Source organism: Emys orbicularis, chromosome 16 (genome assembly GCF_028017835.1).
Source record: "Emys orbicularis isolate rEmyOrb1 chromosome 16, rEmyOrb1.hap1, whole genome shotgun sequence".
Taxonomy (NCBI): Eukaryota; Metazoa; Chordata; order Testudines; family Emydidae; genus Emys; species Emys orbicularis.
In genome coordinates this window covers 14,712,877-14,728,713 of record NC_088698.1, presented here as the reverse complement: position 1 = coordinate 14,728,713, position 15,837 = coordinate 14,712,877, and the positions used below count along the sequence as shown (strand labels likewise).

Genomic DNA, 15,837 nt, shown 5'->3' with positions numbered 1-15,837 from the left:
GGTTGTGTCCGCAGTAGACTTCCCCCCCCCCCGTGGCAATTCCACCAGGGGTAGCAATGTCTGGAGCTCTAGTGCAGACAGAGTCCTGCAGCCCCCCCCCCCCCCGGGGTTTTAACCGCCGCGTCCCCTCCCCGTGTTCAAAGCGGCCACCCGCGCGCCCAGAGCCGCTCGCCTCACCTTAGTTGGGAGGCGCATATGCAGATTACCACCCGAAAGCCCCGCCCCCCGGCGCTGATTGGCTGCCGGTCTTTGTTGTGGGGAGGAGGGGCCGGAGGGGGGGTGCGGCCGCCATCTTGTGTGGAGCCGGAGCCGGAGCCAGAGCCAGGCGAGCGGCCCTCGGCGCGCGGAGCCTGTTCCTGACCTTCTTGCCGCCCCCGCCAGCCTCTTGTCTTCTCCCAGACCGGGTGTCAGGGCGAGCCGCAGCAACAGCAGCGAGAGCCGCGAGCTTCCAGCGGGGGGGCTCGGTGCGGACGGGGCCCGAGCGGCCCGGCGGCGGCTCCTCCTCCCGCTTCCTCTCCCCTTCTTCCCCCGGGTTTATGGTGCTGCGCTGGGGGAGGATGAACGGAGGATAAATGGTGCCCAAAGCGGACAGCGGCACCTTCCTCCTCCTCTTCCTCCTGGTGCTGAGCATCACCGAGCCGCTGCGGCCAGGTACGGGGGCCGCGAGGGGCGGGGCCCCAGGGGTACCCAGGCGGGGGGCGCCGGGGGAGGGGGCCGAGGGAAAGGTGCGTGTGAGTGGCTTGCAATTTGAGAGGGGCGCCGGGAGGCTCACGGTGATGCAATAGGGCCGCTAGTGGAAGAAGAGGGCCAGGGAGGGGCGAAGCTTGGAGGGCAGGGGGCGGGCTGTGCAGTGGGGTGTGCTGGCCCTGCCTGCGGAGCAAGTCAGGGTTTGTGGGGTTAACCTTCTCAGTGGAGGCATGGGGTGTGTGTGTGGTCCTTTCAATGTTCTGCTTGGGGGGAGGCGGGGAGGAGTAGCATTGCACACAGGGATGCTTTATTTGTAGTGAGGACTGTGCTGCTCAACGTTTGTTTGCAGGCTGCGCTAGTAAATTTTGTTTATACCACCGTTGCCAGGTAGGAGGACTTTGTAGCTGATCTGCTTCTGCCCCTCACTGCATTCAGGGGCTGTTTGCTCCCCTCATTCCCTTATCCCACACAGAACTTCATGTTGTAGTGGACCCTTCGTTAGCAGCTGGGAGTTGGATTGCGTTATTTTGCAAAGTGGTTTGTCGTTGTCGTAAAGATTTTTCAAGTTAATAGTGTTTTCAGTTGTCTGAAAGTTTTGTACCTATTGTAGTTACATGTAGAGATGACTTATAAGCCCCTAGTTGGGTAGTAATAGATCAGTTTGTATATTGGATTTTGTTTTGTCAGAGGAATTTGGGCTTTGCACATAGGTGTAGGAAAACATACTGTGATGTTTTGTTTTAATGAGCAAGAACTTAGTTCTAGCTGGAAATCATTTCTTGTATAATAAGACTAAGCAGGCTTTTATAGAAAATTGAACATTGTTGGGGTTGTATTTTTAGCGGAATACATCTGCGTTAAAACTAGTTTGTATTATATGTGGGTTGCTGATGTGGCCAAGAACTGAGAAAAGTTCAGTTTGCCTCCATCTTGGGGCCTCGGAGCTGATTTGAAATTCAAGTTCTTGATGGGAGAACCCTCGCTGTGTTAAATTGTGCATGCAGATTCTACAGCAGTCTTCACTGTTAACTCTTCAGTAAATATAAAATGATGTTGGCTGTGATTGAACAAGGGGAAACGTCAGTCACTCAGTTTATGTTGGTCGGTCTTCTTGATGAAATTGGCATTATGTGGATTGGGAGTTAATATTTTATAACCTTTGAAAACTTCAGTAGAAAATATGTAACTGTTAGTGTTGAAAGATCTCCATGTGCTACTGCGGTGTGATTCAAAGTTTCCTTTCCTACCAGAGTCCCTAAATTCCATTTGATCACTTAAAGGATTCTCTTCTCCTTGACCCCTCAGTCCCCATTCCCTGGTTTCCCAGTTGTGTTTGGGTAGTGATTGTATTAAAAATTAGGTCAGTGGCTTTTTTAAATGGAATTTGGTCCACTGGGGAAGCTAATGATCCAACCAGCGGACCAAATTCAGTGACGAATCCTGGTCATGTGCCACCTGAAGCACGTTACGCATATGCTAAGAAGTGACTCATTAAAATGTTAGTCAAGATATGGAAATTTGAAAAGTCATTACTGTTTACCTCTTGTAGCTGCTGCTTATCTAAAAGTACAGTCTATTTGTATTCTTATTCATGTGTGTCATGGCAGGACTCTCTCATCTCTTAAAAAGTATTGACACCAGAGAGGAGCTGTAGCAAGGCATAGGTTGAGCCAGGACCCTACTGTTTAACACTCAGTTCATTCTTGAATGTGGTTGGCCATTTTTGAACTGAGATAAGGGTAAAGTTCTAGTCATAATTTTGAATCTTCTTGGTTTTGCCTGTTTGCATCATAACTTTGACTTTCAGACAAACTGTTTTATGAAACAGTGATGTTGGGAGACCTCTTTATGAGACAGTATTTCCCAAACACAGTTAAAACATAGCTGGATCAAATAATGTATTCAGTCCCACCAACACAGTTCAGTGCCATGTTGTAACTGGGTTCTCCTGATGAAATTGGTTTTATAGTGTAGTAGGAGCTTGTATTAACATTTCTATAGTCATAAGTTTTCTGCATAAGAGAATATACTGTTTTAAAACTAACTAACAAATTAGCTGATAGTAAAAAGACTGAGTATAAATCAAGTCATCTAAGTGTAATAGTCAGCAGAATTGCTATTTACAAATACTCTATAGAGATACAGACTTTCTACATACTCTTGCAGATTGTGAAATTTGACCCTAAACACTGATGGAGTGAACATCTGATCATTGTAGTCTTTTAGAAATTCATGAAACAGAGTGATCCATATTGGATAAGACCATTGGTCCATCTAGTATGACATCACACCTCTCAGTGGCCAATCCCTCATGTTTCTTAGGAAGTTCCGACCTTCATTGCGGTATGTTGCACTGTTGCAAGCCTCTTCTTACATTGGTGCAGTATGTCTACTTCAGGGAGTTTGTGCTGGTGTAGCTACACTAGTGAAAACATCCCCAATGTAGACAAACTTTAACTCCCCTTGTCTCCTCTTCAGGTCAAATAATCCTAGCTTTTGAAGGCGATAACAGGTTCTCCTATACCTATAACCGTATCCATTTCCCCCTCTCTGGACTCTGATCTGTTATTTTGAGGTAATCAAAATCAGATACAGTATTCCAGATGGAATGTGCCATTTGTTGTTTGTGGAATTTCTTAATCCGATTGTGAATATACCCAAGCATCCTATTTACTTTGAATGCTAATGCTGTGTGGGCAGAAATCTTCATTGAGCTGTCCATGGGATAAAAGGGAAGGTCCTTTCATGGATTGAGAACTGGTTAAAGGACAGGGAACAAAGGGTAGGAATTAATGGTAAATTCTCAGAATGGAGAGGGGTAACTAGTGGTGTTCCCCAAGGGTCAGTCCTAGGACCTATCCTATTCAATTTATTCATAAATGATCTGGAGAAAGGGGTAAACAGTGAGGTGGCAAAGTTTGCAGATGATACTAAACTACTCAAGATAGTTAAGACCAAAGCAGATTGCGAAGAACTTCAAAAAGATCTCACAAAACAAAGTGATTGGGCAACAAAATGGCAAATGAAATTTAATGTGGATAAATGTAAAGTAATGCACATTGGAAAAAATAACCCCAACTATACATACAACATGATGGGGGCTAATTTAGCTACAACGAGTCAGGAAAAAGATCTTGGCGTCATCGTGGATAGTTCTCTAAAGATGTCCACGCAGTGTGCAGAGGCGGTCAAAAAAGCAAACAGGATGTTAGGAATCATTAAAAAGGGGATAGAGAATAAGACTGAGAATATATTATTGCCCTTATATAAATCCATGGTTCGCCCACATCTCGAATACTGTGTACAGATGTGGTCTCCTCACCTCAAAAAAGATATTCTAGCACTAGAAAAGGTTCAGAAAAGAGCAACTAAAATGATTAAGGGTTTAGAGAGGGTCCCATATGAGGAAAGATTAAAGAGGCTAGGACTCTTCAGTTTGGAAAAGAGAAGACTAAGGGGGGACATGATAGAGGTGTATAAAATCATGAGTGATGTTGAGAAAGTGGATAAGGAAAAGTTATTTACTTATTCCCATAATACAAGAACTAGGGGTCACCAAAAGAAATTAATAGGCAGCAGGTTTAAAACAAATAAAAGGAAGTTCTTCTTCACGCAGCGCACAGTCAACTTGTGGAACTCCTTACCTGAGGAGGTTGTGAAGGCTAGGACTATAACAATGTTTAAAAGGGGACTGGATAAATTCATGGTGGCTAAGTCCATAAATGGCTATTAGCCAGGATGGGTAAGAATGGTGTCCCTAGCCTCTGTTCGACAGAGGATGGAGATGGATGGCAGGAGAGAGATCACTTGATCATTGCCTGTTAGGTTCACTCCCTCTGGGGCACCTGGCATTGGCCACTGTCGGTAGACAGATACTGGGCTAGATGGACCTTTGGTCTGACCCAGTACGGCCTTTCTTATGTTCTTATGTTCTTATGTTCTTATGGTGACTCCCACATCTTTTTCTCAAAAAAGCCCACAACTTCAAAGCCTGTCAGTATATATAAGAACTTTAGACTTTTTGCCAGTGTTGTTTTCTTTACACTTAGGCCTGGTCCCCACTAAGCCCCCACTTCGGACTAAGGTACGCAAATTCAGCTACGTTAATAACGTAGCTGAATTCGAAGTACCTTAGTCCAAACTTACCGTGGGTCCAGACGCGGCAGGCAGGCTCCCCCGTCGATGCCGCATACTCCTCTCGCCGAGCTGGAGTACCGGCGTCGACGGCAAGCACTTCCGGGATCGATCCCAGAACATCGATTGCCTGCCGCCGGACCCTCCGGTAAGTGTAGACGTACCCTTAATGTCTTCAAATTACCAGCCACAAACAAAGCGCAAACTGTAATGGTGTAAATGAAATCATCTTGCTGTATCCCACTTGTATTGGATCTGATGACTCCAGAGATGCAGACTGGAAAAGACTTGCTCACTTAAGTGAAAGGTGTGTACGAAGTTCACTTCATATTGCCTTAAAATCAAAGGTGTTGGAGGCACAGTGCTTTTATTGGAAGTCAATAACAGGCTAGGAGATGCATGTTCTGGGGCCAGGTCCACCTTTATTAAGGTGGTGGTGGGGGCAGTCTTGGAAAGGTTTTGGAACGCTGAGGACTTCAGTCTTCCCAACAATGGTTCTCCTGTCATTTTCTGAAGGCTCCTGTGTTGCAGCAACTGTCTCATTGATTTAGGAAGGATGGCTGCAGCTTACGTAAGGCTGTTCTCCGATAACCAAAAGGGTGGTTACAGAGCAATATGAGACTTCCTACCTTGGGCAGAAGGTGCTGCTTGCATAACTCAGTCCATTCTAGTCACGCAGCTCCATATTCTATTGTGTTAATTCTAGACTTGCCATGTGCCCCTGTTGTTGCTATAGAATATTTTAAAAATAAAGACTCAAAACTTTCCTTATTTTCTCCAAGCCTTCACACAACCTTTTTAGAGCAACCTCACAGAAAATAATTTGAATGGACCTACATCTTGTATCTGGCATGTTTTGTTTTTTGCAAGTTAGTACTAAGAGCAAAGCAAATTAGAAGAAAAATCAACCATGCTATCTTCCTAGGGTTGTTATAAATTTGTTTGTTTTAGGCTATTGTGGTCACCCATGACTTTATCAAGCACTCCTAAAGCACTAGACATTAGGCCTGTCCTTAGACACTTGGGAGGCTTTCAAAGGCAAAAGGCAGTTGGGTGCCTAACTGCCATCAAAAGTCCATGGGAGTTTGGCACCTAACTGTACCTTTGAGACTCAGTTATTCTGTTGTACATTTAAAAAGTGAGATTCTATTTTTGATCAAGAGAATACATTTAAAAATGTCTAAAATATTCGGTATAAGGCACTGATTAAGTATTCAAGGGGCATTACTTTTTTTTGCTCCGGACAGTACTTGCATTATTGGCTGTGTATTTTTAAAAGCTGAGGATGTGAACTTTGAACTATAAAATATCAGAATAGTCCATTTATTAGGGCTGTAAAACTATTAAAAAAAGTCGCAATTAATCACAGTTTTAATCGCATTGTTAAACAGTAATAGAATACCAGTTTAAATTTATTATACATATTTTTGGATGTTTTTCTGCATTTTCAAATATATTGATTTCAATTGCAACATAATGCAAAGTGTACAGTACTCACTATATTTTAATTACAAATATTTACACTGTAAAAATGATAAAAGAAATAATATTTTTCAATTCACCTTATACAAGTACTGTAGTGCAGTCTCTTTATCATGGAAGTGCAAGTTATGAATGTAGAATTTATTTTTTACATGGCTGCACTCAAAAACAAAACAATGTAAAACTTTAGAGCCTACAAGTTGAAACATGAAGGGGCATACAAATGTTTAGCATATCTGGTATGTAAATACCTTGTAGTGCCAGCTACAACAGTGCCATGCGGATGCCTGTTCTCATTTTCAGGTGATGTAAATAAGAGCGGGCAGCATTATCTCCTGTAAATGTAAACAAATTTGTTTGTCTTAGCGATTGGCTGAACAAGAAGTAAGAATGAGTGGACTATATAGAGTAAATAATTTAATGTTTAAAATCTTGTGTGACTGAGCTAATTAGCATTAGTTACAAGACTTGCCAGTGCAGGTAGTTTAATTAAAATTTGATTTCAATCTTATCGTTAGCTGTGAGGTTAACATTTTGATTTGCTTTGATGCAAGCGTACTGCCGGTGGGTGAATGTTGTGCTACGGTTTGCCTTACGCATATGCTGACGCATGACATGCATTTAAATCACCAAGAGTTTAATTGTCATCCTCTCCCATGTCCCAAACAGTTTTATAGGTCTTAACATCACTTTTATAATTCAACATTTTTGTATTTAATGTACTAACACTAAAATGTCATAGATATGAAATACAGAATTGATCCCTTTCTTAGATGAAGAAAGCTAATCACAAGACATGTTAAAATTGTTTATGAATGATCACCCGTATTTGTGTGTTGTGTAGAAAAAGTGCACTTTTATGACTGAATGGTTTTTACCCTCTCTTTTCCAGTTAAATTAAATACGTTCTTCAGATACTAGCAACAGGGCCGCCCGGGGGGGGGGCGGCAAGTGGGGTAACTTGCCCCGGGCCCCACAGGGGCCCCCACAAGAGTTTTTCCTGACAGCCGGGACTGGGTGGGGAGTGGAGGGGGCGGTACCAGCTGCTTCTCACACTGGCCGCTCTGGGTCACTACTCCGTGCAGTGCAGCAGCTGCCTGAGAGAGCCCGGTTGGGGCGGCGGTCCACCCTGCCTACAGCTTGGGCCCGGCTGCCGAGGACAGGGGCTGAGTGAGCCAGAGGCCCCCCTCTCCACCGGCACGTTTCCGGCCCGCTTGGCCCCAGTCTCCAGCAGCTGGGGGAGAGGAGGAGGGAGTGGGCCGCCACCAGGCTCTCGCAGGCAGCTGCTGCCCCGCACAGAGCAGCGACCAGGGATGTAAATAACGTGAAAACAGTAACCATGTAACTGATTAAAATTCTGTTGGTTACACAGTTAAACGTTTACCCAGGGAACTAGGAGTGCGGGGGGTGCTGCAGCACCCCCACGTTTTACGTGGGAATCCCTGTCCTGTATCCCAGCGGGCCCGGGGTCTCAGGATGGGGTGCAGGCCCGCGTGCGGATCCCGACAACTGGGATGGAAGCTGGCAGCCCGGAGGCTGATCAGAGCGCAGTGATGCAACACCTCATCCACACTGGCACTGTGGCACTCCAGAGGGGGCGCAGCAAATGTTATTCCACTTGCCGAAGTGGAGTACCAGCAGCGCTGTAGCCGCGGAGTCAAAGCGCTCTACGTGCCTTGCCAGTATGGACAGGTAGTGAGCTAGGGTGCCCAGGGCTCCTTTATTGCACTGTAACTCGCAAGTGTAGCCAAGCCCTAAGTTTGATATGAAAGATGGAGAAACCCTTAGCTAGGTCCCCACTCAGTGTATGGAAAAATATATAGTGTAAGACTTGAATTAGCAAATCGATTCTCTGGAATTAATCTTGTCCTTTTCTTGGTTTTGATCTTTATCTGTAATGCAAGAGTTGTAACTAGCTCTAGAATCTGTCTTCATGAGTAATGCCTCTTAACTTCTGAGCTCTCTTTCTAATATGAATTAGATAATTTTTTGTAACTTAATCAAAGAAGTTTGTTGTTATCCTGAGAGATGATTATAGCTGACATTTTCTACCGAGTTTATTAATTGTAGCAAAACTTCTGTTTATATTCTATATGTTTATCCAATAGAAAATTGTCTACTTCATTTATCGTCTCATTATGGGATACAGAATATAGAAATAGCTCAGTGGCAGTTATACTGTGGACTAAATAATTGACTGAAAATTAGTGTTTATAAAGTGAATTGAGTGTTCATGAAAAGGGCAAGATTGACAGCCCCAGAGAAGGAAGTATCAAATCCTCTGAAGAAGTAGAGCGTGCCTCTCTCCTAATCTAGAAAGACCACCTCTGCTAGTGAGGTTTGTTGAGATTCAGTGCTAATCATGCTTTGTCCTCGGAGATTATCTACAAGAGAACCAACTGTGGTGGTAGGTTTTTTAGCATAGACACTTATTCACTGAGTAGTGGACTAAGCCCCCGACTAATTTGTCTCTTGAAATAACTACTGGATTATAACTCTGTTGCTAAAAACCTGGGCTGAAGTTTAACCTGCAACCTAGAAATGGTATGCTCTGTTATCTCCCAAGCCAGCGATTTCTGGAGACTCCAATGTCTAGGGTGACATTTTAACCTATTGTCTCTTAATTAAAAAATCAGTCTGCTAACCCTTTATGAGGTAACAGCATTTTAATGGTATTTGTTAATTGTATGGAACTTTTGAGAAAATGAGCTAGATATTGTAGAACAGGACAGCATACAGGACTTGATGCCTATAAGCACAGATTTTTTTTTTTTTTTTTACTCTGGTCACCGTGACACCCTCCGTTCCATTCAAGTCACTGTTGTCATGTTTATTGTTTATGGTACTTAAATGAAACATTAATCCATTTCCTAATTAATATTTTTAAAAAATTGACTTACTACTTGGTCATACAGCAGAACAAAATATTCAATGAATAGGTTCAGTTAATTTTACTGGCATTTATCCCTTAGTACTTGACCATTTGTAGAGATGGTTGACCATTGCAAAGTGTGTCTAATAAAATCTTCAGTCAATACTGGTGGAATTAGTCAAAATTTATTCGTCAAATGCTATTTGACTGTACTTGCTACATCTCTCACTTTTCTATGTCTTGGCTTCCCGATTTCAGTCCACTGCTTTTTTTTTTTTTTTTTTTTTCCTTCTTCTTCTCTGTAATGGATCACAGTGTGTCTTCTCCTGAGTTGTCATCTACTCTCATGTGCGCTACCTCCTTGCCATGGTCAACCATGCCTTTCTATCCATGAGATAGGACTACTGTATGCACTCTACATTGGGCTACACCTTAAAATCATTTGGGAAGTAAAGCTACTGAAAAAGGCATCTATGTTAAGTGATGTTTCTCTCGGAATGCACATCTATTCCATGTTCTGTACTGGCTGGATCATTAAAAAAGATCTAAAAGTGTGCATATGTTGATCTAAGACTTTATAGCACTCACGTATATAGTGTATTATTCTTTAAAGGGAAATTACCAGAGGGCTGCAAGACAATTCTGCCTACTGGTTACTAGTGCATTTTTGAAATGGAGTATACTGAAGCCTATCTATAAGGGTGGATTGATCTAAATCACTGACTTTTTAATCATGATTTAAATAATAAATTGTAATCTTATGCATTCTTACATTTTAGGTATTTTCGTAAAGAAAGGTTGATTATCATTGGTTGGTAATCATTAAAATATGATTTGCAAAAAAAATAAAATAGCCTTTTTACTAAATTTGGTACTTTTTTGCTAACCAAGAGGATATACTATATATACACACTTATTTCAGCAATTATATAGCTTAAGTTGTTTAATGTTAGATGGTGAATGACATATTTCTTATTTGTTAGATTAATTTTTTTTACTCATGATTTGTGTCAACCATGTGCACTTGAATGGAAGTTGGAATTCAATAAAAAATGCACAAAAACATCATATTAGAATTGTTTTTTAAAATCTACCTTAAATGTGCTGGCTACATTTTAAAAAAAGGTTTATCAAAATATTTTGTGTTTAAAAAAAAAAAAAAATCACTTTTAAAGCAGAGGAAGTATAATCCGTAGTTAATGAATTTAACTGATTGTTTCTGATCACCATGTTCAAGATTTTTAGAACTAGTAGAGCTCGTGCTCTCATATCTCATTTTTATTCATAGATTGGAAGATTTCCTGATTGTTTCCCAGTAGATTTTTCAACTTTAAGTGAACTAGTCATGAACTGAACTAGTTAAATGAACTGAAATGAAGAAAACTTTCTTTCTGCATCTGCGAAAGAGGCTACTACTGTCAAAAGCTGGTGTAGCACTTCAGCAAACTCTGGCTCAAAGTTCATTGTTTGACTTTCTTTAAAAGTTCAGCAGTTAACATTAAATGAAATGGTAAATTAAACACAAAAATATTAATTCTAATTACTATAGTAAGTTTAGGTCTTTACAGAAGTTATCATTTCAAAATTATTTGAAATTATAAATTTATTTAAAAAATCAAATCCAACTTAAATAAAAATATCTATATTTTTTATCCACCCTGCTGTTTGGTCTATATTGTCATTTGGATTGTACAGAAAAAAATTATACTTTGAACAGCATTCCTTATTGGATAAAATTTCCAACTTCTTGAGGATGCCAGTGCTCTTGTCTTCCTTCACTGAGTTTTTTACTCCTATGTCTGTTGGTCACATCTTTTGGAGGGATTAATATGATGCAGGTGTAAAAGATTGCAAAAATATAGTTTAAACATGAAGGTTAGTTCTAATTCCGCTCACTTGCTTGTATTGTTTTGACCATCTATAAAATTCACTAAAGGATAAGAATCTTGGTCATTAGGGACTCCCTTTTTTTCCCCCCCTTTTCTTTTGTAGTAAATATTTAAACATTTAAAACCCCACTACTGTGGAAAAAAATTGGCATTATGCAGATTGCATTCACTTTGCAGTTTCATTTTAAAATTCTAAATTTAAACATTGAGCAATAAAACCTTACAAAAATGTGTGAAGTTCCAAGCAGCATGATCAGTGGAGTGGACATGGAGGCTTTAATTCAGAACTTTCTTAAAGGGCCCTGGAGCAAAGGTGGTGGTGGTTTTGGTTCAAAACTTATCATAGATTGCTCTCATTTGACTTGTGCCAATATTTTTGTTACACACTTGCTCCTTGTTTACTTGCTGTCATGATGTAATAGTTACTCAGGAAAGGTAAGCAAGCCTGTTGATTAGTGGGCCTCCTTAGCACTGACTTAGAGGTAAAAAACCACTGTTCCATCCAAAGTCCTACATTACATAATCCACAATATTTTTGTTTAATCGAGGCTGCGAGTTCTCTCCTTACTTCGGCTTCATATTAGGAAGCCTGAGGAATTCGGAAAAATATATTTTTCCTGCCTTAGCATAAGAAATGTGTCCACATTTATAAACCATTGAAAGTCTGTTTTTAAGAGCACAAGGGCACAGCATCTGTCCTCTTCAGAACAAAGAATAGAAAATGAGTTGGAATGTGACACTTGTGAGCAAGAGGAATCTGGCTGAGTTCCGAGCTTATATGTATGAGGGGCAGTTAAAGGAAGGTCGAAAATGTTCTATTAGAATTTCTTGGAATGATGCAAATTCCATGAATGGAATTGAGGTTAATCTGGCAGTAACTTTTTGTGCCAAAACACAACCAATAAATAATATATAAAATGTATTAATTAGGGCTGTCAACTAATTAAAAAAAATTAATTGCGCAATTAATTGCACTGTTAAATGGTATTCTATTATTGTTTAAATCAGGGGTCGGCAACCTACGGCATGCGTGCCAAAGGTGGCACGCGAGCCAATTTTTGATGGTGCGCGGCGCGGGCTGAGCCACTCAGCCCGCTGCCGCTCTGGGGTTTCCAGAGCGGCAGGCTCCTGCCAACAGGGGTCCCACCGCCGGTTCCACTCAGCACCTGCTGCTGGCGTGGGTGAAGGAACCCCAGGCTGGCAGCGGGCTGAGACCCTGGCTGGCAGGAGCCAGCGGCCGAAACTCCAGAGGGGCGGTGGGCTGAGCCGCTCAGTTGCTGCTCTGGGGTTCTGGCTGCTGGCCCCTTGCCAGTCGGGGTCCCCCCCCGCCACTGCCCCACTCACCTTGCGCCGGCCCCCTGCCAGACAGGGTCCAGGCCTCTGGCCCTGCTCAGCCCTACCAGCCACCCGCTCCACTCACCTCACCTGCCGATCTGGGGTTCCAGCCGCTGACCTCCTGCCAGCCGGGGTCTGGATCTCCAGCCTTGCTCAGCCTGCTTTCCGGCCTGGAGTCCCAGCAGGCCGGCCTGGGCTCTGCTCCTGGCCTTGGATCAGTGCTCTGCAGCCTCCCCGCTGTGGCCCACTGTCCCCAGCCTGGGACAGTGAGGGTTGCACAAAGGCAAGAGGGTCCCTGCCAGTGAAATTTAACTGTTTGAAGAAAATTGCGTTTGCAATGCTTTCAGCATTTGGATCCACATACCTGTGTGAACAGGTATTTTCACACATGAAATCTGTCCTCTGTCCCTCTCGGAGCCGATTAACAAGTGATCACTCAGAAGCCTGTGTGCAGCTTAAAGTATTCAAGTACGTGCCAGACATTGGAAAACTCAGCAAGGAAAAGCAAGGGCAAGGATCACACTAAACTGATAAGATCTGCATTTTAATTTAATTTTTAAATCTTCTGAAACATTTTGAAAACCTTGTTTACTTTACATATAACAGTAGTTTGGTTATATATTATAGACTTATAGAGTGACCTTCTAAAAAATGTTAAAATGTATTACCGGCACGCGAAGCCTTAAATTAGAGTGTATAAATGAAGACTCGGCACACCACTGCTGAAAGGTTGCCGACCCCTCGTTTAAATATTTGTGGATGTTTTCTACATTTTCAAACATATTTATTTCAATTACACAGCATACAGTGCTCACTTCATATTTATTTTTTGCTTACAAATATTTGCACCGTAAAAAACAAAAGAAAGGAGAGATTAATAAGTTTGGGACTTTTCAGCTTGGAAAAGAGACGGCTAAGGGGAGATATGATTGAGGTCTATAAAATCATGACTGGTGTAGAGAAAGTAGATAAGGAAGTGTTGACTACTTCTCAGAACACAAGAACTAGGGGTCACCAAATGAAATTAATAGGCAACAGGTTTAAAACAAATAAAAGGAAGTATTTCGTCACATAATGCACAGTCAACCTGTGGAACTCCTTGCCAGAGGATGTTGTGAAGGCCAAGACTATAACGGGATTTTAAAAAGAACTAGATAAATTCATGGAGGATAGGTCCATCAATGGCCATTAGCCAGGATGGGCAGGAATGATGTCCCTAGTCTCTGTTTGCCAGAAGCTGGGAATGGGCAACAGGGGATGGATCACTTGATGATTACCTATTCTGTTCATTCCCTCTGGGGCACCTAGGCACTGGCCATTGCTGGAAGACAGGATACTGGGCTAGATGGACCTTTGGTCTGACCTAGTACGGCCATTCTTATGTTCTTATGACAGTGATTTCTTGTCAGTTTTACAAATTCTGCTACCCAATATGAAAATTGGGCAGTAGTGGTGGTTATCAAAATGTGCTTACTAAAGGCAGGGCCTTGTGTTTATAAAGTACATAAACAGTCAACAATTTATGTAATATTTATGTTTATCGTTGAAAAGTCAAGCTTTCAAAAGCTAGGCAATGGCAGAAATGACAATTGTTTGTAAACCCTTACTTCTGCTCCTTTATGTGCATTATGATGCAGTCTTTAATTAAAACAATCACATACTAGTTTTTCCCCACAAGATTCCTGACCATTTAATGAGCAGAACACCATCACATGCAATTGTACAGTTAATCCACTGAATAAATAATCAGCAAGGTTTGAACCTAGAACCTTCAGTGGTGCTGCAGAAACCTCTGCTACTTGAATTCGGGAAGTAATAACCACCTTCTTTCTGCTAGCTACTGTAATCTTCTGTGGAATAGCTGGAGGGTGCACATGTAACTCACTGAAACACTGGACTACTTATATAAAAGTAGTCCCATTTTACTGATGACAATACTTAAAGTGCACAGATTTGGAGTTGCTTTCTGATGATAGGCAGTGTGGCTAAGTGGCAGAATGTAGAGTCTGGCGTATTGGAGACCTGGATTTTATTGCTAGCTCTGAGAGCTGACTTTGTACAACCTATTGGATTTTTCTTCTGCAAAGTGGACATGGACAAGGCAGAGTGTGGAGGGGCTGATGCTTTTCCTTCTCATAGACTCATAGACTTTAAGGTCAGAAGGGACCATTATGATCATCTAGTCTGACCTCCCGCATGATGCAGGCCACAAAAGCTGACCCACCCACTCCTGGAATAATTCTCTCCCTTGACTCAGCTGTTGAAGTCCCCAAATCATGATTTAAAGACTTCAAGTTGCAGAGAATCCTCCAGCAAGCGACCCCTGCCCCATGCTGCGGAGGAAGGCGAAAAACCTCCAGGGCCTCTGCCAATCTACCCTGGAGGAAAATTCCTTCCGGACCCCAAATATGGTGATCAGCAGAACCCCGAGCATGTGGGCAAGGTTCTCCAGCCAGACCCTCATTGACCATTGTTACTAATTACCAGCGATGGCACGTTATTGACCTATTGACTAAAATCACGTTATCCCATCAAACCATCCCCTCCATAAACTTATCAAGCTTAATCTTAAAGCCAGAGAGGTCTTTCGCCCCCACTGTTTCCCTCGGAAGGCTGTTCCAGAACTTCACCCCTCTGATGGTTAGAAACCTTCGTCCTTTTTCAAGCCTAAACTTCCCGACGGCCAGTTTATATCCATTTGTTCTCGTGTCCACATTAGTACTGAGCTGAAATAATTCCTCTCCCTCCCTGGTATTTATCTCTCTGATATATTTAAAGAGAGCAATCATATCCCCCCATAGCCTTCTTTTGGTTAGGGTAAACAAACCGAGCTCCTCGAGTCTCCTTTCATACGACAGGTTTTCCATTCCTCGGATCATCCTAGTGGCCCTTCTCTGTACCCGTTCCAGTTTGAGTTCATCCTTTTTAAACATGGGAGACCAGAACTGCACACAGTACTCCAAATGAGGTCTCACCAGTGCCTTGTATAACGGAAGCAGCACCTCCTTATCCCTACTAGAAATACCTCGCCTAATGCATCCCAAGACCGCATTAGCTTTTTTCACGGCCACGTCACATTGCCGACTCATAGTCATCCTACGATCAACCAGGACTCCGAGGTCCTTCTCCTCTTCCGTTACTTCCAACCGATGCGTCTCCTCAGTGTTTGAGCATTGGCCTGCTAAACCTAGGTTTGTGAGTTCAATCCTTGAGGGGGCCATTTAGGGATCTGGGGCAAAAATCTGTCTGGGGATTGGTCCTGCTTTGAGCAGGGGATTGGAGTCACTAGATGACCTCCTCACGTCCCTTCCAACCCTGATATTCTGTGATTTGCGGCATTGCTTATATTAGGGGTTAGGGAATTCAGAGAATTAACACCAGTCAGAAGAGCTGTTTCCAGCTCAGTCCTCTGTAGGACAGGTTATCTCTGTAAAGGTG

General features: G+C 42.6%; 1 protein-coding gene across 3 annotated transcripts in view; it reads left to right on the top strand.

Moving 5' to 3' along the window:
- Positions 1-572: 572 nt before the first annotated feature.
- DGCR2 (DiGeorge syndrome critical region gene 2) overlaps positions 573-15,837 on the top strand; it is a 72,622-nt gene continuing 57,357 nt past the window's right edge. For all 3 annotated transcript variants that reach the window (XM_065417596.1, XM_065417595.1, XM_065417597.1), the window contains exon 1: positions 573-651. In XM_065417596.1, the coding sequence (XP_065273668.1) occupies positions 573-651 (79 nt within the window). The remainder of the gene's footprint in view (positions 652-15,837) is intronic.